The sequence below is a fragment of the Ziziphus jujuba genome, chromosome 1 (assembly GCF_031755915.1).
Source record: "Ziziphus jujuba cultivar Dongzao chromosome 1, ASM3175591v1".
Classification (NCBI taxonomy): Eukaryota; Viridiplantae; Streptophyta; class Magnoliopsida; order Rosales; family Rhamnaceae; genus Ziziphus; species Ziziphus jujuba.
The window spans coordinates 15,857,114-15,879,143 of NC_083379.1; the positions used below are offsets into that span (position 1 = coordinate 15,857,114).

Here is a 22,030-nt window from a genome sequence, read left to right on the forward strand (position 1 = left end):
CATTGGTCATAAAATTTAATATTGGTAAGGAGGAATATAATATACTGTGAATATATATATATATATTTAAAGGTTTTATAACTATTTTTTTAAAGAAAAAAAAAGAGCTTTTTTATCCTAATAGTTTTTGGTTATAAGTATATCTTAGTTTTATTAGGAAATTGAAAATAAAAATAATAAAGGGTATTTATTCTATTTTGGTTTTATAAAAAGGAAGAAAAAATATATTTATTTTACTTTTACGTTGTTTTCAACTTTGTGATGCTAGGGTATTGGGTAAGTCTTCTTCTTCTTTTTTCTTCTAATCCTAAAAGCTGTTAGGGTTAATATTAAGGGCTTCCAATCTTAATTTAGGGTTTTGGTATCCATTTAAGATTGTTAGGAATCCAATATTTTTGATCAAATTGTGGGACATAAAAAGGAAGATCTTGAATCTTTGAAGTTGACCAAGTTGGTTTTTCTTATCTTTTTATATTATATGATATTATTTGAGATGTTTTGGAGTTCTAGAAGTAATGATTAAGATTGAATTGAAGAGTTATTATTCAAACCGTAATCTAGAATTTATATGGAGATCTATACAGAGTGACTGTTTGAATTTATTTAAAATATTAAAAATTTTATTTTGGCACTAAAATTTATATGGATGAAAATAGACATGTTTATGAATCCATAGAAATTTATTTAGGTTAATTTAAATCTGTTTTCAATTTATTACAAAATTTTGAATTTATAAATTCTATCTGGTTTTTCTGTGCGACTGCAATATGGTTCGTATGTAAAAATTTCAAAACAGATCAAAATAGAATTATTTTTATCTGAAAATTTGTAAGCTAAATCCTCTACATGTCTCATATTAGTATAAAAAAAAATGTTTCAAATTCATGATATTTTGGCTGTGGTGATTTTATAAGTTACCTATACACTATTATCTAAATTTATTTTCTGGTCTATTTAGCAAAGAATAAAATTCGATTTAAAATAGTTTTTTTATCTTTATTTGACCTAATAATTTTTATATAGTATTCTTACTGTATATAGTTAAACTCTGTAAAATATTACTGCTTTTATATTTTTATTTTATTTTTAATGAATTTTTATGTAGATCAGACTCCCTGTGAATAAGAGTGTCAATTTGCCCTGCATATCCCAAAAACCGCAGTGCACCGTCCTTAATAGGGCCGTTTTTTTCCAAAAAATTGGAACCGTTGGGCGGACTCAGGATAAAACTTTAAAGCCCGAATTGGGGATGGAACAGGACCGCAAAATAAAGAACGCGACCCAAACCCGCCCCATATATATATATTTATTAATATTTTATATATTTGGATTATTATATTTTTTAAGGATGCATTTTATTATAAATGTAAATTTGGACCTTGATGTATTTTATTGTATTTTCATTACATTTTAGTCACTTTATTTACATTTTATTCATATTATATAAATTTCTCAAAAAAAATTATATCAATTATAAAAAAAATAAACAGGAAAAACATCCCCGTCCCGTCCCCGATTGGGAAATCCTCATCCCCGCTCTGCTTCTAAAGAAACAGGAAAAACCATGGGGATGGGATAAAAGTTCCCCGTGGGAACGGGGATGGGATTTTAAAAACCGGCTTCGCCCTGCCCTGTTGACTTTCCTACCTGTGAAATGCTGATTTTCAGTTTCCGTCAATTAGTTACTAAATTTAATTTGACCATGCTTTCGACCCTTGTTTGGCTTTCAAAATTTTATAGAAGTATATATAAGTGTTTAGTTTGAATCGGTAAAATTTCAAATGAATACAAAATGTCATGAAAGAGAAACAAATTGAATATTAAATGAAGATTTCTAAAAATCTAATAGTTTCAGTATTTATTTGTTAACTTTTCAATGAGTTTTGAATAGTTTTTTCATTATTATTTTATGAAATTGTTTTAATCACAGTAACTTATGCATGTGTACAGCACCCTCATAATTTTTCAGGCTTAGATGATATCGTTTGAATAAGGAATTAATTTCTTGTTTAGAGACTGTTTATGGATTAATAGATTTTTATTTGGCTTTTGGTGATTTGATCTTATTCTAGGCTTATGATTTTAAGATTTAAGAGTTAAGCTATGATGATCTTATTGTATCAACTCTTATTCATTTAGTTTGGATTTAAGAGCTTGATTTTGGGATTTATAAGTAAAATAATTATAGTATATGATGGTTCTGCTTTATACTTATGAGAGATTGTTGGTATTATCCACAGGTTGTTAATCTTTTATGGAGTTTGCGGATCAAGGTAAGTTACTGGACTTTTTAACTGAAACCATAGCAAATATGTACTTATGTTATTGATTTATTTATGTTTTTCTATAAATTTATGTTGTATGAAATATATGTATTGTACAAAGAAATTATTGGATTATTGATATATGTATTTTTGCTCTAATTGTTGGTACTTAGTAGGCATTTATGTGATATATTATGATATGTTATGATATGTTTTCGGGTTTTAAGATGAACCATGTAAAGGTATTTTCTCTAGTAATTTATGTTTCTTTACCTTCGAGTTTAGACGTATTGTTTCATGTGGAAGGACCTATTGATGATCATAGTAGAAATATGACTTATATCTTTAAGTATGAGTGCTTGTTTTTAAAATTTATGTTTCCCCACTTGTTACATGCGTCACACTCGAGTTTTTATGGATTACTGATGGATAATATTATGTTATGCCAAGTTCTACTAGGTAGTTAACAATCAGAGTTTATAAGAAAATTATATTTACGTTATTAAAGATTATTTTTGAATATTTATTTACTATCATTTTAAATATTTTTTTATTTTTGTATTTATGAAAAACTCGGTAGCTTGCTGAGTTTTATACTTATTATTTATTGTTATGGTTTTAGGTACACCATAATTTCAAGATAATTGGATTTGACATACGATAATGGTGTTTAGTTGTTTTTGTTTTTTTATATTAATTAGCGTGAAAGACCTTTTAGACGTTAAAGCTTATTTTTGTTCATGTTTTTTTGGAGATATTTTTAGGTATTCTTTATAAATGATGTTTAGAGAGTTTTTGTTCTTTTTTTTCTTTTTTAATATTCCGCAATATAAGTTGTACTAAGTGTTTTAAATTTGACTTTTATTATATTTCAAGTATTTTCAAATATGACTTTGATTACATTTCAAGTATTTCACTTGGGTATTATGGAGGCAAGTATAGTCCTAATATTTTATCTAAAATAAAAAAAATTGGAAAGTTTAAGTAAAATATGATAGAATGAGAAAAAATCGTGTGTAAAACCAACGTCCCTCAGTTACCGGATATAAGTTGATGCACAGGAGACTGATGAATATTCTCCCGTCCAGACTTTTATGTTTCACGAAAGGTAGCCTAATTTGAAGATTACAATCCTATTGAGCAACTTTCTTCAGAATTTTGACCATATATAAATCGGTGTTTAAGGTTCATAAATATATCCAGTTTTCAACAAACAACACATCCAATATGATTTATATTTGTTACCATCTATTGCAAATTCAAAACCAAAAAAAAAAATATATATATATATATATATATATACACATGTTGTTAACCATATGGATAAGAAGCCCATTTGAATTAATACGAGTATTCATATCATATACACCCCCGAGTTGATCATTCAAATATATATCAAGTGACCAAAAAAAACAAAAATGAACATAGAGATATCGATAGCTGAATAGCTCCAATTTTGATTTTGTTCCAAAATACATTGCACTTCTCATTTGTGCACAAAGTTCATACGCAGTTGAGAAATACAATGACCAATATTTCCCCAAGTGTAAAAAAAAAAAAAGTTTCTTTTTTTCTAAAATTAACAATTTAAACATTATATAATACATAATTTGTTTAACAAATACTTGAAAACACCACCCATGGAAAATTACCTACAGAAAGAGAGAGAGAGAGAGTTGTCTCTATTCCAAAGCATTGGCACCAGCCACAATCTCCAAAATCTCTCCAGTAATCTTGGCTTGGCGTTGCCTGTTGTAAACAATAGACAGAGTCTTCTTCAACTCCATAGCATTGTCAGTCGCATTGCTCATGGCACTCATTCTAGCAGCGAGCTCGCTAGCCAATGACTCCTGCAACGCCCTCAGAATCTGACTGTTGAGGTACAGAGGCAGCAAAGCGTCCAAGATCTGAACTGGGTCTTGCTCGAATTGCAAAATCGGAGAGAAATCCACCGTCTCTGTTCTCACGACGCCTCTCTCCACCGTCAATTTCCCTTCCTTGGTCGTCAACCTGAAAAACTCATCCTCCGCCGCATCCACACAGTTTCCGTTCACGTCGCAGATCTCACCTTTGGGTGACAACGGAAGCAGAGTGTGGATCACCGGGTCGGATTTCACCAGGGAGACGAATTTGGTGTAGAGAAGCTCCACTTTGTCTACCTCTTCGCTGACGAACAGAGAGAAAACGTCGTCGGCGATGGCCTGGGCTTCTTTGGCGGTCGGAAGAGAGCCGCCTTCGAGGAACTTGTCGACCGGAATATACGGCCGGCGAAGAAAATAAGAGTTGCCCTTTTTACCAACACTGATGACGGTGTAATCGAGACCAAGACCTTTAAGCTCGGAGATTCTGGCTTCTGCTTTTTTGATAATCGCATTGTTGAAACCCCCGCAGAGACCCCGATCGCCGGTGACGACGACGAGGGCGACTTTCTTAACGGGTCTAACGTTGGTTAGAGGGGCATCGATGTCTTCAGTCTGAAGCTGCTCGTTGATGTTGTAAAGGACTTCAACCAGAGTTTCGGAAAAGGGTCTGCCATTGACGACGGCTTCTTGAGCTCTACGGACTTTTGCAGCTGCGACAAGCTTCATAGCCTCTGTAATTTTCTGGGTATTCTTCACCGAATCGATACGGCCACGGAGCTCACGGAGACCGCAGTGGATTGGGGTGACCGAAGAAGAAGAAGAAGAGGATCTGGAGGGGTTGGAGGAGATGGGTGAGTTTTGGGAAGGAAGCTGAAAAGGGCTGAGAAAGGAGCGGAAAGAGAGGGAAGAAGAGTCGGAAAGAGAAGGTTTTGAGGAGACCCACATTGTTAAATTGGAGCAAGACATGGCTGGTGATGGATGAGTTGGAGAGGAAGAGGAGGGAGAGGAGAAGAGCGGGTTTGTTTAGGGGTTGCTTTTGCTGGTTTAGATGGTTTTTGGCGAGAGAAAGCTTATCTTCATGTGTGAACTTCTGGTATGGAGTAAAAGTGGTGGGAATGAGTGGAGGGAGATGGAGGGAGTGGATGAGGTTTTGGGATAAGGATTTTGACCGTTGGTTATTTGCTCTTCGGACTGGAATTTTTCATTTTTAGTTTTGTGGGTCCTATCTGACGTGGAACGATCTGAGTGGGTACCAGAATGACAGTGAATTTTTTTTTTTGGAGACTGGGAGGCTCTCTCTTCACTTGAAGAAAAATATAAATAGTATATGCGGCTCTGCGACTCAGATTCTCCCATCGCTAAAAGTGAGAACAAGTTCTCTTGGAACCCCAGTAAAAAAGTAATAAGTCTGTCCAAACAAATAATAATAATAATAATAGTAAAAAGGTAGGAAATGATTGAAATTCTTTATTCATACAACTCTGCAACAACTCCCTTCTATAATATTTTTCTTTCGACGCGTATTAATTATAGATTTGAGATAGTATACACAATGTAAAGACATAACTGTCTGTAAAAATTTTCAGTAAAAAAGTCTGTAAAATTTACTTTTGACACACACTAATGGGCATTCACCAAAAGACACAGACTAACAGGTAATTTCTAGCTTAAGATATGGAGGAATTAAGCCCTATATAACCTATCTTTTTTAAATTGTCTAGTTGTAAGTTATTTTTTATGCTTTTCCGGTACTAGTAATATCATCTTCAACTTCTCAATTATATAAGCCAAGTCTTTAATTTTTTCTAATTTATGTCAACTATTAAAATAATTGAAAGAAAGAAAATTGAAGAGCCACACACTCACACTGCTATATGTAATTGGTGGAGAAGTCCGTCCAAGAAAAAAAAAAAAATATATATATATATATATATATCATTTTTAACATTTATGGACACTTGCACCCTAATTCTTGTAGCTAGCTTGTAACTTGGATTGGAAGTTCCTTTTCTCTTGACATGGTTTTCTGTTATGCATGATAGCTAAAATGCAAGGAATAATTTCCGTATGAAACAAGAATATAATTAATTGAGTTGGCAAAGATCATATTTTATTTTTTATTTTTTTCTGTTTAGATTCAAATATGTGGTAAGTCGGCAAAGCCGTTAATTATAAAATATATATATATATATATATTCTCATATGAAAAGTAAAACAAAACAATACTAAATTTAGAAAGAAAATATGAACTAATTCTAATTTGTGAAATCATAAAAAAAAACAATATGAACTAATTCTAGTTTGTGAAATCATAGAAAAAACAAGTCTCGGAAATGAAAAAAACTTGTATAAAGTGGTGGTACCAAATCAGCTGGTAATACTTCCAATTATTTAAGTGTCATATGTTAAAAACATGCCGTGATATAACTTAGGTTAACATTCTAATTAATTGTTTTTCATTTGTTTTTGAAAAACGTAAAAGCTTTTGCAGGAGGTGCTATTAGGCTACAACTTCCCCTTATGTATGAACTTATGAATAAACCAAGAACTAAAAGCTACTAATTAAACAAAAAAGTATAACCATCCTCTATGTAAAAAAATTTCAGTTTCGTGTAGTGCGCCTTTTGCAGCAGCTTTCTTCTTGTTTTTGATGTGGCCTGGCTTTTCCATTTCCATGGTGAATAAGAGCTTCTCTCATTTCAGATCTGAAATCTCTTAACCCAAGCTTTTGCAAAGAGAGGTAATTGGAAGTAGCTAAAAGTTTGATTTCATGAGAGAAAGAGAAATGTCTCCCACAAGGAATATCTTTTAACTCTTTTTTTAATTGTTACTATAAGCTCATGAAGATACATAGAGAACCCATGAAAATGGTGGATTTTCAATATAATTTTCCATCACCAGATTGCAAAATATGTATCTTTTTTTTGGGAAAAAAAAATGATTTAAAACAATCATTTTATCTTTTCTAAAAATAAAAATCAAATTTAATAAAAAATCATGTTTACCTTTCCAAAAGCATAGAAACATAATTATAGAAAAAAAAAAAAAAAAATCGCTGCTAATGTTTATGGATATGAAAGCCACAGTCAAAGGAAGAAGAAACACTTTATACACGCTCAAAATGTTTCAACTTTTTGAAAAAATAAAAAATTGATTAACTGGAAGGAGGACATGGAAAATGGTTAACATGTGTCACACAATGACTTGGAGTGGTACCAACTGACCTGGTACCACCGTGTCATGCAAATTTTTCTCCTCAAGAACAGATATTCATCCTGGTGTAATTGAAGCAAGAAATTGAATTGGAGAAGATAAATGGCATGCACCTAAATGATATAAACAGGATTATGACTTCAAAATTCACAGCACATGTTTAATCGAGGGGATAAACATTTGCTTTTTTCAACTATTACGAAATAATTACATCCAACATTTGGTATAATCTTGTAGTGATGCAAACCAAATGTACTGAATAAACTCTTCCCACACCACTATTCTTCACACCTTTTCCCCTTGAAGCAGTGGGCAGACGATGTCATTGTATGATTGCCTGTCAGGAATTACTCCCTCAATCACCATGTAATCATGCAATTCAATAACTTCCTCTGGACTGCAATTCTTACTAAAACTGTTCAGAAGAGTGGTATATGTTACAGAATCAGGCATGATTCCCCTAAGAATCATCACCTTCACAAGCTCCTTTGCATGTTGGATATATCCCAACTTACACAAGAAGTTGACAAGTATATTGTAGGTGACTATATTCAATGAAATTCCCACCTTTTTCATCTCTGAAAACAAAGTAAATGCAGAGTCAATATTTCCACTAATGCAATACCCATTTATCAAAGTGTTATAGGTTATGGCATCAACAATACCCATCCTTTTTAATGCATCTAGCAAAAGTTCTGCAACATTCACTGATGCCCCCTTGCATAAACCATTCATAACAGAATTGTAAATCACCAAGTTGGGTTTTTCCCCCACCTTGACCATTTCATCATAAAGTTGAACTGCACTTTCTATGTTCCCTTCTTTGCAGTAACTATCAATCAAAGTGCCATAAGTGATGATGTCAGGAACTATACCACGAACAACCATACTACCTAACAACTGCTTGGCTCCTGCCAGATTTTTGCTTTTGCACATATAATTTATGAGGATATTATGAGAAAAGGCATCTTCAGCAGGATTCTTCTCAAGTATTTGGTTATGGAACCTGAGAGCTTCAGTCACATGCCCAGTTCTGCAGAGTCCTTTTGTGAGGATTGAGTAGGTGAATTGATCAGGGAATATACGCTTTTTGATCATGTCATCCAATAGCAACGAAGCTCCCTCCAAATCTCCTTCTTTGTAGAGCCAATGGATGACTGAATTATAAACAACAGTGTTAGGAATTAAACCCCTACTGACCATCTCATCACATAGTCGAAGTGCATTCTCCAAGCTCCCTCCTCTTGCATAACCATCTACTAGAGTAGCATAGGTCCTCACATTAGGCTGTATACCATCCTTGGCCATTTCATCAAAAGCTTCTTTTGCAAATGATACAGTGCCGACTTTGCATAATCCATTAATGATGCAATTGTATGAAACTGAATTAGGCTTTATACACTCCCCTGACATCACTCCAATCTTTTTAAAAAGCTTTAAGGCAAGTTCCAAATCACCCATCTTACAAGCTCCATCAATCATCATGTTGAAAGTAACAACATTTGGCCGAACACTGCTCTTCAACATCCGGTAAAAAACTGAGATTGATTCAAATACTTTACATTCTTTACAAAGAGCATATATTACCAAATTTAAAGTATTGATATTTTCAACATAACCATATGAAACCATTTCCTTGTACACCTTCCAGAACCTACCAATATCATTCAACTTCAAAAGGTGACTAAGAAAGTTATTCCAAGCATGAATAGTGACCCAACAACCATCCGCTTTAAGCTTCTTGATGACATCATAAGCGCCTTCAGTGGCTCCGCATTGAGTACAAGCCCTCACCAAAGCATCAAACACAGCCGGACTCGAATCACAGGTTTCATAACTTTTCACCAAACCTTCCAAAACCTCCAATGCCGACAATTTACTTACACTCATTAGACTTCCCATAAGAGACAGGGCATCCTCAAACCTCCTTGTATTCACCAATACATGAATTACAGTGCAAGAAGATTCAAGCGAGTGGGAAAATTTCATGCCGTCTTCAACCCAATTGTAAAATTCCAAAGCCAACTGGGGAAAGACCCTGAACTCGCCGACCACACGACTTACTAATGAATTGGTGAGACTGGGTGATATTTGCTCCAAGAATTTCCATTTCCTCTGTTTCAGGTTAATACAAATTGCTCTGAAAACAATGTCCTCAGCACTTGGGTTTGAGAACTTCTTGCCCACGTGAAAACCACGGGTTAAAAGATAGCTTCTTTTGGGTAAACAGAAGCCTGAAAACATAGAATGCTAGGAACCCAGTTCATCGACTAATCCAGTTTCTTCAATATTATGCTCAAAAGTAAAGAAAACCCAATAAAGTATAACATCAGGGAAGAATAGAACTTTACAAATTGAATGATTCTAAGATTATAGGCAACCCCAAAACAGAAACACCTACTTTATGGCAAAGCAAAAGCCCTGTGATTTCTACCAAAGGCTATGCAAAGAAATAGTTAAATGATTTAAAGGAGAAGAGAGTGAACCGACTTAAAAATGTTACCTCTAAAGCTTCTCGCTTTGAAGTTTGAATGGAAAGGGACCGTAAAACTGTAGCAGGAACAATATGCTGTTCAAACTTCAAACCCCAAAACTCTGTTTTGCTGGAAAAGCTTCGGCTCTCTTTGTTTTCGGTATATGCGACACTCAAGTCTGGGCTTTGGTTTGGATTATCGGCCTTGAACCCATTATGCTCCTTCCTTTTCATTCATTCATCTATTTATTATTATTATTATTATTTTTATCGACTTAGAATGGTCGTACAGCATGTCCTTGGTGCAACTATAAAGTAATGTTTCTACCAAAAAAACTATATGTTATCATGTATCATTTAATAAACACTTGCAAAAAACAAGGAAATTATCCTGAAAAAAATAAATAAATAAAAAACCCACAAATTATCCATCGGACTGTTTATGTAATGAATTAAATTAACCTTCTATTACTAATAATGAAAAGCCACATGGGCATCTTATGCAAATGGTCTAATAAAGCCCACTAAATAATTTCTGATACATGAAATTCTATGGTGAGGACGGTTCGCATGAAAATCTCAGTATTAGTAATGTTTTTTTATAGTATTAACGATGGTTTTTTAGAAAATCGTCACTAATACTATGAAAAACTGTCACCAATATTATGGTCCGCATGAAAACCGTCCGCACCATAGATAGACTACATAAACATATATCATGTTTTTCACCAAAAAAAAAAAAAAAATTTGGTTTTTACATGTCTAATAAATATTGTTGTATTGTTATTAGTTTGTTACACCGCACAATCTATAAATGATTGCACACAATGTTTGTTTTCTTTACCTAAATATATAGAACAACAATCTTTTTCTTCTTTTATTTATATTTATTACTTTATTCTAACACAAATGTCATCGCCTTTATAATCCTTTGTATGTCGCCACTCTATTTTGTTTTATTTCATTTTTCTTTTCTGTATGTTTAATGCTTTGAAAATGATCGCCTTCAACTTGATAAGTTTTCCATTTGTTATCATACTTCTGGCTAAGAAAAAATCGTCTATTCTACGACATGGCTTCCTTCTGACATTCTAGGAAGATTTTCAGCTGCCTTATCGAGAACCGGAAGAGAATTATGATACAAACCAAAATTGTCTGTACATAACTTAGAGCTTGGAAACCACTTGCCAAAAGGATTGGTGGCATCCAAGTAGAAAAAATATGCTAATGAACTAAAGCTAGTTATAGACAGAGCAGGGACTAACTAACTTATTTAAACAATCACACCTGCAATTTTCTACTCTATGGTCGAGCTTGTATTATTTCTGCAAGCATGTTTTCTGGGTTTCCTCATTATAGGAATTGCAAGAGGACCCAAGCTGAGTTGGTGTTCCATGTTCAAAGCTTGTTTCTGTGTTGTGACTTCTTTTGTGCTTGGTTTGGTCTTCTTGCAAGATCTGCTGGGACGACACGAAGCCAAATTTTTGGTAGCATCACCTTCACCAATTAGACTACCATCATGTTTGCGCAACATGTGCGAAGGGTGATCTGGTACAGATGAATGTAAACTCAACCATGAAGATTTACAAGCAGCATCCTTTGCTTGACTTGTCAAACCTAACTCCAAGGAAGGAATTTCCTTCCCAGGGATGTGAACAGTGCCTTGAGAATTAAAATCATCAGTTCTTGATTCACATTGTTTATCACCACAATCTGCTCTAGGGGCGTTCTGTTAACAAAAGCAAGGAAATCGTAGGTTAAGACATTGAAAACAACAATTAGCCAAGAACAAATATGGTTACGGACAAGTCTTACTTAACGATCAAAAGGAGCAACATGACCAACAATATGTTTTCAAAAACCAAATTGGCCTAGCATTTGAGGTCGCCTTCAAAACAAGTTTTATACTTCCCATGTAATCCTTTATTTATAAGACTTCATATGGACAAATCCAAAGCATGTGCAATTGTTCTTCTCCAACCCCGAATCCTTAATTCTTGCCTATGTTCATCCTAAAGGGGTTTTTGTTTGTCTTTTTTAATTAACTGTGCTAATTAACACCGTAATGCTAGCTTTCTAAGACACCAGTTAACAGAAAAATTTCAAGCAAATGTGGAAGGCCTTTTTCTTTAAAAGTTGATATTCATGGTTTGTTGGGACAGTTGGACTTTTTAGGGTTGATCACCTATCCTCTACTAATATACATTTTCGTAGAAAAACCTCATTGTGGTTAATTTATTATTCATTTATTTCTTAATTGGCAATAAAACATGTTGTCAGTATAACATGCTTTCTTGTGAAAAGAATTTGGACGCCTTGACAACAAGGGAGACAAGGTGCTAAAAGCCTAAAATAATATAAGGCTAGACCAATTTCAACATGACAGAAGGAGATTCTAGATAGAAACATAGTAATGAATCCCAACATCTCAGATGGCAAAAGGACGAGGGACAACAGAACGGGGAATAACAAAGTCTGCATCTCGTTGAGTATTGAGAGATACAAATGTAGTTATGCATCCCAACATATCAAATGGTATAACAGGGACAACAGAACAAAGAGATAGCCATGCCCATGTGTAAATCTTGGTGAGAAATAGAGACAGAAATAACATACTGCATCCCAACACGTTGTATAGCAAAAGAACATGGGACAACAGACAGATACACCTAAGTGTAAATCTTGTTGAGAGATGGTGAGAGAAATATAGTAATGCATCCCAACTTGTCAAATAGCAAAATAATGGGGACAACAGAGCACAGAGATAGATAAATGCAAATATGGGACAAGAGAGAGAGAGAGAGAGAGAGATAGAGATAATATTCTTGCTAAACCAAAATAAGACACACAACAATGTATTATTATGTGAAATCAAGCATCAAATCAGTCAAGTGTCGCACATTGTTGAATTTCTTAAAAGCAGAGCCTGGACTTTCTCTTAAATTGTACTGGGGAGGAACCAGGGAGGAAAAGGACAGGCTAGATCTTGGGTTTGAGTTCTGCCTAGCAATAAAACAGGCTTATTGTGGTGGAAATCGTTCAAAGAGGACAGGACAAGTTATAAGAATAAACAGAAGAGAGAGAAATGCTCTCTGCACAACTAATTATCCCTATGGTATTGACTAAAAAATGGACCTACACTACGCAGATTTGAAAGAAAGGAAAACAAGAAAATAAAAAAAAATAAAAAAATTTGCATATCCAACCCTAAGTAAGACAGGATATAAGACTTTGCAAGCAAATTTGTTAGGTGCATCTACAGCTGGTTACCTTGAGAATATATTTAAGATTTGCTTTTAGTCTTAATGTGTTACAACTTAAAAGAAACTTATGGAATGCCAGATGGTGAAACTGAAGGACAATACTATGTGTCAAATGCCATCATCCTATGTTGCACAGAAAAAGGGTGACAGTGAACTGTCATTAACCACCATATGAAAGGTGAAGCAAATTACAATGAGGCTACATACAAAATTAGTGGCATTAACTATCATGTCAATCCTAAGCAGATATATTGCATGCTTATCACAACCGATCCCGATATTAACAAAACAAAAAGGGAGAAATCACCTTAGCCTTCACCTCAGCAATTTGCTCACAGCCTGATCCCTCCTCTGCTTCAGAATCAGCCATCTCCTCACACTCAAATTCGACATTTTCTTCATTTTCTTCATCAGAATCACTTAACTCTTCCTGTTCCATCACAATCTCTGGAAGAGACTGGTCAGCCATATCGTCCACATATCTTCCACTATTATTACTTGGTACAACCAATGTGTGGCCACCTGAAACAAGCATGTGGCTATTTGATGGAGAATTTTCAGCATGCTGATATAATAAACTACTATTATCTTGAGCTTCCGGCGCACCTCCAGAATCGGCAGCATTTATTATTGACTTGACTGAGTTATGTGTGACATCTCTACCCCTAGCTTTCCCCTTTCTAGATGTAGAACTCAGCTGGATCTCCAAGTCCAGTTCTTTCCCTCTCTCATCAGAACTAGGGTGTAAGCCCCTTGCAAGTTGATTGCCATCAATCAGCGACTTATTTTGACCAGCATCAAAAGAAGAATGAATTTGATTATATTTGCCTCCTGAACTAACAGATAATTGTGCAGTTGAACATGCACTTACTGAATCACTATTAAGATAATCGGTTCTTTGCAGAAGAGGATGGAAATCAATACCCCGTGAGGTTGATGACTTCAATGATGTAGTACAAGAACCAACATGGTTTTCTTGGTGAGGATTGTGTAAAAGACTTAGATTTAATTGTGGTTGATTTCCTGAAAAGAAACTGAAAGAACTGGAATTGGTGGTGTTGTAGTTCAATGGGTAACAGGGCTGTTGTCCATCTTCAGGGGTCTGGAACAATAATGGATGCATCTGCAGATCAGAATCAATGTTTCTTTCTTCCTCTGTACATTTGTCTTTGACAATTCTAGATTCTTGTGCATGAAAAATTGTAAGACTATCTTTCATTAGATTACTATTTTCCTGTCTATATTTTACAGCATGGGTGATTCCAGAACTTCCATCATGAGGAATTCGAGAAACTATATTTGGAGTTGCAGCATCACCAATACCACTTCCATGAGCAGAAATCACTGAAGCAGCACCAGAGAGTGAGCCTTTAAAGGCTGATTGAGGGAGTATGCGGGCAGATGGTGGAAGATTGACAGGGGGCAAGTCTGGTGCTAATTTAACTAAGTGTGCACCATTAGTTCTTCGAGCTCGATAAGGCCGAAGGTGAAATTGGGATTTCGATGTGCCTAAAGACTTGGAAGATACTGAATTATTTACTAAAGTGGTACTAGGCCCTGATTCTTTAACACCAATGGAATGAAATGAAGGATGCCGGGGATTCTTAGATAGAGATGGAAACTGCTGCACATTACTAATCTGGGACTGAGGAACTTCTCCAGGCCTGTAATTATTTAGCTGTTCTTGTGACAGCATAGCACCATGAGGGTGTCCATTATTGGTATTTGGTCTCCAATCTGCTAAAAAGGCCTCATGGACATAAGTTTTGCCTGAATTATCTATGTAATCATCTGCAGTATTATTCTCTCCACCAGAATTTTCAGCATGGCAGTCCTGCAGTCAACACCAAACTCTATAAGAATATTACCATCCACTAAAAGAAATAATCAATAATCCAAGCTCAAACATAAATATTTTAAATCAAGTACAAGGCTGAAGCCAAATTCACTTACACTCCTCATAATACTCACTGGATTAAAAACACTTAGACCATATTACATACAAATTCATATACACAAATTATAAACAAATAATACCATGCCATACAATGGTGGTTAGTCCTTCCCCTTCCATAGGTTGAATCCAAAATCTTCAATGCATCACATTTTGATAGTTAATTTTGATTTCCATATTCTAGAGTTCTAGAGTATATTGAACCTCAGTTTCAATCTATTCAACAAATAATAGGTGCATAATATATATAGCCCAACCTACAAAATTTATAATGGAAATTTGAGGTTGTGACTAAATATGAGCCACTAACACCACTTCAATATACAATTAAAATTGATTCAGTTGTTCAAGCCTTAATTAAAAGAAAATATACCTCTTTATTTTGCCAAATTGATGAATCAGCAATTTTGCACTTTCTTCTTTTTGATTCGTATAATCGCCGCTTCTCCCTTTTTGCTGCATCAAGCTTATATGACTTCTGAGTACCAAGGGCAACCCGCCACTGTCGGGGCAAGAGGGATGGATCTCTATGTGGGACAACGAATTGCCATACGGACATCCAATTATATTTAAAAACCCTAAGTCCCTGATAAATTTGGGCATATAATAAAACATGTGTCAGAGTCAAAAATAAATTATAGATCTTCATAATTTCAAGAGAATCATATTCTAGATATATAGATGAAACACACATAAAAATTTGTATATTTAGATAGAAAAGAAATTCTATGCGGAAAGACATACATACAGAGATATATCTATATGTCCATACATTTAGTATGAAAAGCTTTGAATAAATTACCTCCTGAATGCATGCTAACTCTTCTGTAGTTAAAGGAGAAGTTTTCATCCTCCTAACTGCCTGCATGAAGTTAAAGATAATTATTGTAAAATTTTCCTTATAAAAATTGTAGACTGTTTGACTACCAATTTAATAACAAACCAAGGTTCATAACTGTGACTTGTTATTAACCCGAACTATTAAGTCCACACTCAAATCTTGAAAGTTGATTGCATAAAATATACCATATGAAATAATCATCCCAAAAACATTCATTTCTTTGGTTAAGCATGATAACTTGTTTTATAGAGTTGTACATCCAAATCCAATCACATTCTAGAAAGATACAACACAACTATAGTTTAATTTTTCTATTGATATATCTAAAGAGTTTGAGAAGAGAAGCGAGATAGAGGGAGGGAGGGAGGAGGGGAGAGAAAAGATTTAAAAAAATCACACACAAACACATTTTAAAGGGTTTGGTGCGTTTCATAGAAAAGTAAAGACATTGATCTCTACCTTCAAAGAACAGTACAATGCTTTCATACTGAATCACCTAATAATGACCATCACCGAATATAAACATAAATTGAAATTTACATTCTATATACTTTCCACATACCTTTATTGGATTTTCTGGCGCTTTAGATGAGCAACGATTTTTCTGCCTAACAAAAATCTGTAACAGAAACAGCCATGTTCAATGAGAAAAGGTTATAGTCACTGAACCACTAGATGTATTTTATAACTACAACAGATCTCCAATTGACATTACATCTATCTTAAGAAAACCGATTAATAACAACCAAAAGGAGACCTAAACAACCAGAATAGCATCAAGTATACACGGTGGACAGGTGCAAGAATATATAGAAATCTCACATCCCTATCCCATATTCTAAAACCCTCAAACTAAAAATCAAAATTCTGAGGAATTAAAAAGTCTATGAAAAATAATATTTTCTCAGCCAGTCAGAGTAATATATAAAATATGCCAAAAAATCAAAGGTAAAAAGAAAACAAGCTGATTCTAATATCATAAAACAATGCCATAGTCACTAAGCAATCAACCTACCAGAACATGCTATTTTTCCCTTACCAAGGGTTAGAGAAGCTCTCAAATTTTCACTAAATCATGATAAGTCAAAAAGTTTCTAATTTTCAGAAAAACCTTACTGCTTCATCAATCATCATATCACCTGTTCTAATAGCTTACCAGTTACCACGTGATTGCAGCACTAAGTTTTATACGAATTAGTAAAACTAATTAGAGAAATGATATTTGGCCCGCCAAAATAAAACATCAAATTGATTTTCAAGTGAAACACTTTAATATATACTTATAGTTAAATAAATAAGATGAATTTAATTTGTAACAGTAATATATGTCCAATTAATAATTTAATGTGCTTTTTAACTGTTAACTTTAAAACTTCTAAGTCAAATAAATAGAATGAATAATTCCTAATGAGAAATATTCAGTTCATAATTCAATTTGCGTTTCTTGTAAACATATTATAGTTAAATAAAGGTGAATAAATATGTAATCATATTTGTTATCTTGTCTATAACTAGATTTTAGTTTTGATTTTAAATGTAATCTTTTTCTATTTGATAACTTATATACATATATATATATAGGTGTATATTTTAAATAATTGCTACTAGTTAAACTTACTACATGTAATAATTAGTCTAAAAAACTAAATTAACTTACCTATGGATGTATTATTATATTAACATTGTTACAGTATGGCAAATATGTCTATATATAATGTATTTTTTCAACTAATTTCTTTATATCTGTATATTATATTTATGCCAAATAAATATGTTATTCTTTTCAAGGTTTTTTTTTTAAATATCACAATAATAATCATATATTCTATAATTGTTCATATTAACTATTATATATGAAAAAGAAAATATGTATATCATAAAAATAAATTTTATATATATATATATTTACACTATGGCCACCTAAGCAAATTATCCTAGTTTCACCCCTGCTCATTTGAGTCAGACCACATTTCTTTTATTTATTAAGCATCAAACATATACAAATCTAACTCAAAAGATACACACATGAATGATGAATGAAATATCATGTAAATTTTATCGCTGACTGATTCATGAAAATACTTTTGACTTGCAATTTCTCTGCCAACCTCTATATCCTTGGCAGATAATATAAATGAAGGAAAACAATAGCAGAAAACAAGAGTAATTAACAAATCTTGATGTACATAATATGGTCTAGAAATGAATTACCTGATGCTTAGATTTGCAAGGAAGAAAACGCTGTTGAATTGCTTTCCAATCTGTATTATATTCCATCAAGCCTAGTGCCAGCAATCTGTATCGAAATACACATTAAAACTGTCACAAGCAAGTCTAGTGAACTATACTGTAAAAAAACTATAGGTAGATGAACAGAAGAAATATATAACTTAAAAGATCAATTTCAAGAATTTTGCATCTGTAAAGCTTACATTCAAAACAATTATCATTTTTTCCAAGCCACGTCACATGGTTTTATAAACATGACAATTTGAAACCTAGGGGCTGATTTGTAAGAACATATGCCATAATGCAAGCTAGTCAATATATGTTAATTCCATTTTAAACAGAATAAAAAATACTACCCAAAAACCCAAAAAAAAATACAACTATAGGCCCATAATTTCTTTCTTTTTATTTTAAACTAAGAAATAAAAAAATCATATTCAGAAGAACAAGCAATGAGAAACGGTTGGCTCCATTTTTCCTGTGGCATGGATCATGACAAGGAATTTACTTTAGAAAAAAAGCAATCAACTAGATAAAGTTTATCATAATGCTAGGCTAACTTTTTCAGTAAGAATGCAACTCACTCATCTTCTGCATCTGTAAAGAGCACCCTATTTGCATGCGCTGCAGGCGGTGGTTTATGTGGAAATAATGCTGGATTAAACAAAGGAAAAAATCTCTGAGACAATTTTGAAATTTCCCTAGGGACTAAAGCAACTGACTGTTTCTTGGTATTTTCAACAAGTGTAGCAGCCAATGTCTTCTTGGGGGGTTGTTGACTGGAAGGAGGTGAAACTGTATTGATAGCTGAGGAAGCGGTTCTGCTTGAACCTTCACAATTAGATTGAGAAACTGATGGGAAACTAGGAAGGGGGAATAAAGGCTCCCTCTCAAAGCGAGTATCACAACTAGACTCCACATGACGCCTTCGACTTTCCTGGACCGCTGTCAAATTAATTCCAAAATCAATGGAAAAACGAATAAAGATTAAACTTCTAACCAAACATATGTGTACAAAAGCATGAAAAATACTCTAGACCATCATGACATACCATTCTCTACTTCATTCATATAGTTTCCAACTAAACTAAGTGGAGCTGCATCCAGTATGGTTAGCACTGGACCACTTATATAAGGCATCCAGAAAGAGCCCTCAACATTTCTGAAAGAACCCGCCTGAGATTTAGAAGTACTATCACATGTTCCTTTTGAAGGTGAAACATTTTCAGAAGTGGAAGCCTGATTATTTGTAGAGCACATTTCATTTGCAGTGTAACTAGGAGACGATTCTGAAATGCATTGTGTGGGGAAGAATTTAGGGACATCATTTGGAACTGATGAGAAAATATATGGAGTGCAAAAGCAACTGCTGGGATATGATACAGATTTCCATGCTAGCACTTCATTGCGCTTATGTAGCATCTCAAAAATCAATTTCTGAACCTGGGAGGCAATGTGAAGCCGAGAAGAATCAAAAGCACACAAAGAAAATACTTGAATGAGTAATTGTACATGCTCATGGATCAAACAATGCAACTGGCCTATTTGGTGAGGTGTGAATCCATTTATATAACCATCTTGTGCCCGTGAAGAGAGACAGTTTGACACCGTCTCTGGCATAAAAGTTTTCCCATCCTGAGTGGAGAATGATGAAATTGGTCCATTTGGAAAAACAGGTAAAAGGGGACGCAATGGTCTCCTTGTCTGTGCTAAAAACTTCTTCTTACAGTGCGAAGAGGATTTTTTGCGACTATTTTGTCTAGTCTCTGGCCTGCGTCCACTTATCTCATAATCCTCTTCAGTTTTGTCCCTTCTTTCATCGACATCACTCTCAAGTGCCTCTTCAAGTTCAATCTCAAAGTCTGCATCATTATCCTCGTCATCATCAGCAATTTCATTTTCTTGTGTTGACTGACCTCCACTATCTCCACCTAGCAATACAGCAGCAAGAAATTTTCTGTACTCCTCTTCATCATCAACATTTTGAAGGTCATCTTCATCATCTGTTTCCTGAAGAAAAGTTTCAAGTTCATCAAGTGTAAAACTTGCTAGTGAATAGCGAGCACGGGTACGTCTGCAGATTGCATCCTCATTATCTAATACAATCATACGTTCCTGGGAATCAGTGGTAGCACCTGATTCTCCTGCCCTAACATCATTAACACCAATTCCACTGCTTGAAAAGTTACCCTTTTCTTGAACAATTTCACCTTCTGTGGGAGAAAGCAATGTGGACACTCTTTTCTTAAGATCTCTGGTAGAATTATTTGGGAATTCCTTTTCAAATGTACCTTCAGAAGAAGCTACAGTTTGCATCACCACTTCTTCCTCACCATGATCAGGATCTCCAGCACAATTTTGCACTTCACAGGTCAGCTCTGATGAATCAACACCCACAGTACCAATAATGTTTTTGCCACAGTCAACAGCATCTAAACCTTCTATCTCAGAACTTAGACTTGAAGAAGCTTCTGGTGAAGGGGTTTCCTTAAGAAATGGATTGAAATCTATATCCTCCTCCTCATCCTCCTCTTCCTCCTCATCAGGTTTCGTGGAACTCTCATTGCATTCAGACAAATTTGTGATACTAGGTAATGCACTATGATTGCTGAGATACCCAAGTTTGGTTGATTGGGGATTCGAACATGAAGCCATTTTTCACATTGACTATAAAAAAGTTTCTGACAAGTAGGATTGTAATAGAAACATTGAAGGGGTATGCGCGCAAGATGACAAAGAATCACCTATCACTACCTGAAGCAATGCAGAAAGTAGAAATAAAAAATAAAAATTCAACATCAACAACAAGCATAGCATTGAATTGATCAAACAAATATCAGGATTTGCATCCATGGTCAATTCGATAGCTCATTGACATGAAAGATAGGAAAAAGTAAATAGTTAAACAGCATAAATTTTTAACAAGTCGAATGAAAGAGCATTGCTATTTATCACTAGCGGTGAATATCAGCGGTGGGATCCTTGCTTACGTGTTAATTAGTAATCGGTTATGTTTAAATCAATTTTACCTTTCAAAAAACTAAATTCCTATATGGAAAAGTGAACTCTTAGCATGAACTAATTAGTAATCTCACGAGTGATATTTACCAATGGTGACAAATATCATTTTTCCCAATGAAATGAGCATGCAACTCTTATTCATACAAGTATTTAAGCATCTGTTTGACATCCTGAATACCAAATTTCTTTAGCAACCGAATGGAACGGGTAGTACGAACTCAACCTTAGGAATGCGAAACTTTCATAAATTATTTCAAAAATAAAGTAAATAAACCAAGTCTATTGCATCAAAATCGAAAAAAAAAAAAATAACAATTACAGTAACATGTTGATCCCGAAATCGAACTAAACATGCAAAGCCTACGTTTTTCAGTAGTAATTTTCAAAAGCTAATCTTTTTTTAACCAGCGAATATGCAACATTCAGAAGCATAGTTGCAATTGGAATAAATTGCATTATATATAATCTGAATACCAAAAAACCCTAATCCGCAAAAATTTTGAAAATCACGGGACGAACAACAAAAATAAACGGCAAAAAGTAATCTGATCACAATTTTGCAATTCACATTCAAAACATAATTCAAAACCAAAATTGAAAAAAAAAAATAAAGAAAGAAAAAAAATGGGGTCGATTTACTTACCGACTAGAATCTCCGTTTGAAAAGATTTGGGAAGCTTCGAGGGAGGGCTTCAAGGTCTGTAACTCAGGCAGGTGTCGGATAAACGAGCAATTGTTTTTTTTCGTTTTGTTAAAGTGCGAGGAGAGCAGCGACGAGAGTTAAACGCTGCGTTTTACCATATCTAATTTCGTGAAATTCCAGAAGTACCCTCGAGGCGTTAATCGTCTTTGTCTCCCCGATAGAGATTTTAGAAGGGTTTTCAGTTTTCCAGAAAAACGCAGAGAAGAG

General features: G+C 34.2%; 3 protein-coding genes across 3 annotated transcripts; all 3 read right to left on the bottom strand.

Annotated features, from left to right (window-relative positions):
- Positions 1 to 3,697: 3,697 nt before the first annotated feature.
- On the bottom strand, positions 3,698 to 5,270 carry LOC107421010 (ATP synthase gamma chain, chloroplastic). Its single transcript, XM_016030128.4, has one exon. The coding sequence runs from the start codon at positions 5,090 to 5,092 to the stop codon at positions 3,947 to 3,949; it is 1,146 nt and encodes a 381-aa protein (XP_015885614.3). The 5' UTR covers positions 5,093 to 5,270; the 3' UTR covers positions 3,698 to 3,946.
- Positions 5,271 to 7,423: 2,153 nt separating this feature from the next.
- Positions 7,424 to 10,131, bottom strand: LOC107419622 (pentatricopeptide repeat-containing protein At1g11710, mitochondrial). The gene has a single exon (XM_016028374.4). It carries the CDS (start codon positions 9,581 to 9,583, stop codon positions 7,625 to 7,627), a length of 1,959 nt encoding a protein of 652 aa, XP_015883860.4. The 5' UTR covers positions 9,584 to 10,131; the 3' UTR covers positions 7,424 to 7,624.
- A 793-nt stretch (positions 10,132 to 10,924) lies between these two features.
- On the bottom strand, positions 10,925 to 21,900 carry LOC107420273 (uncharacterized). Its single transcript, XM_016029193.4, has 9 exons — positions 21,764 to 21,900; positions 19,152 to 20,853; positions 18,684 to 19,044; positions 18,082 to 18,166; positions 16,433 to 16,489; positions 15,832 to 15,891; positions 15,403 to 15,615; positions 13,383 to 14,909; positions 10,925 to 11,541 (listed from the first exon to the last, which is right to left on the bottom strand). Exons 2-9 carry the CDS (start codon positions 20,752 to 20,754, stop codon positions 11,110 to 11,112), a joined length of 4,338 nt encoding a protein of 1,445 aa, XP_015884679.2. The 5' UTR covers positions 20,755 to 20,853; positions 21,764 to 21,900; the 3' UTR covers positions 10,925 to 11,109.
- Positions 21,901 to 22,030: the final 130 nt, after the last annotated feature.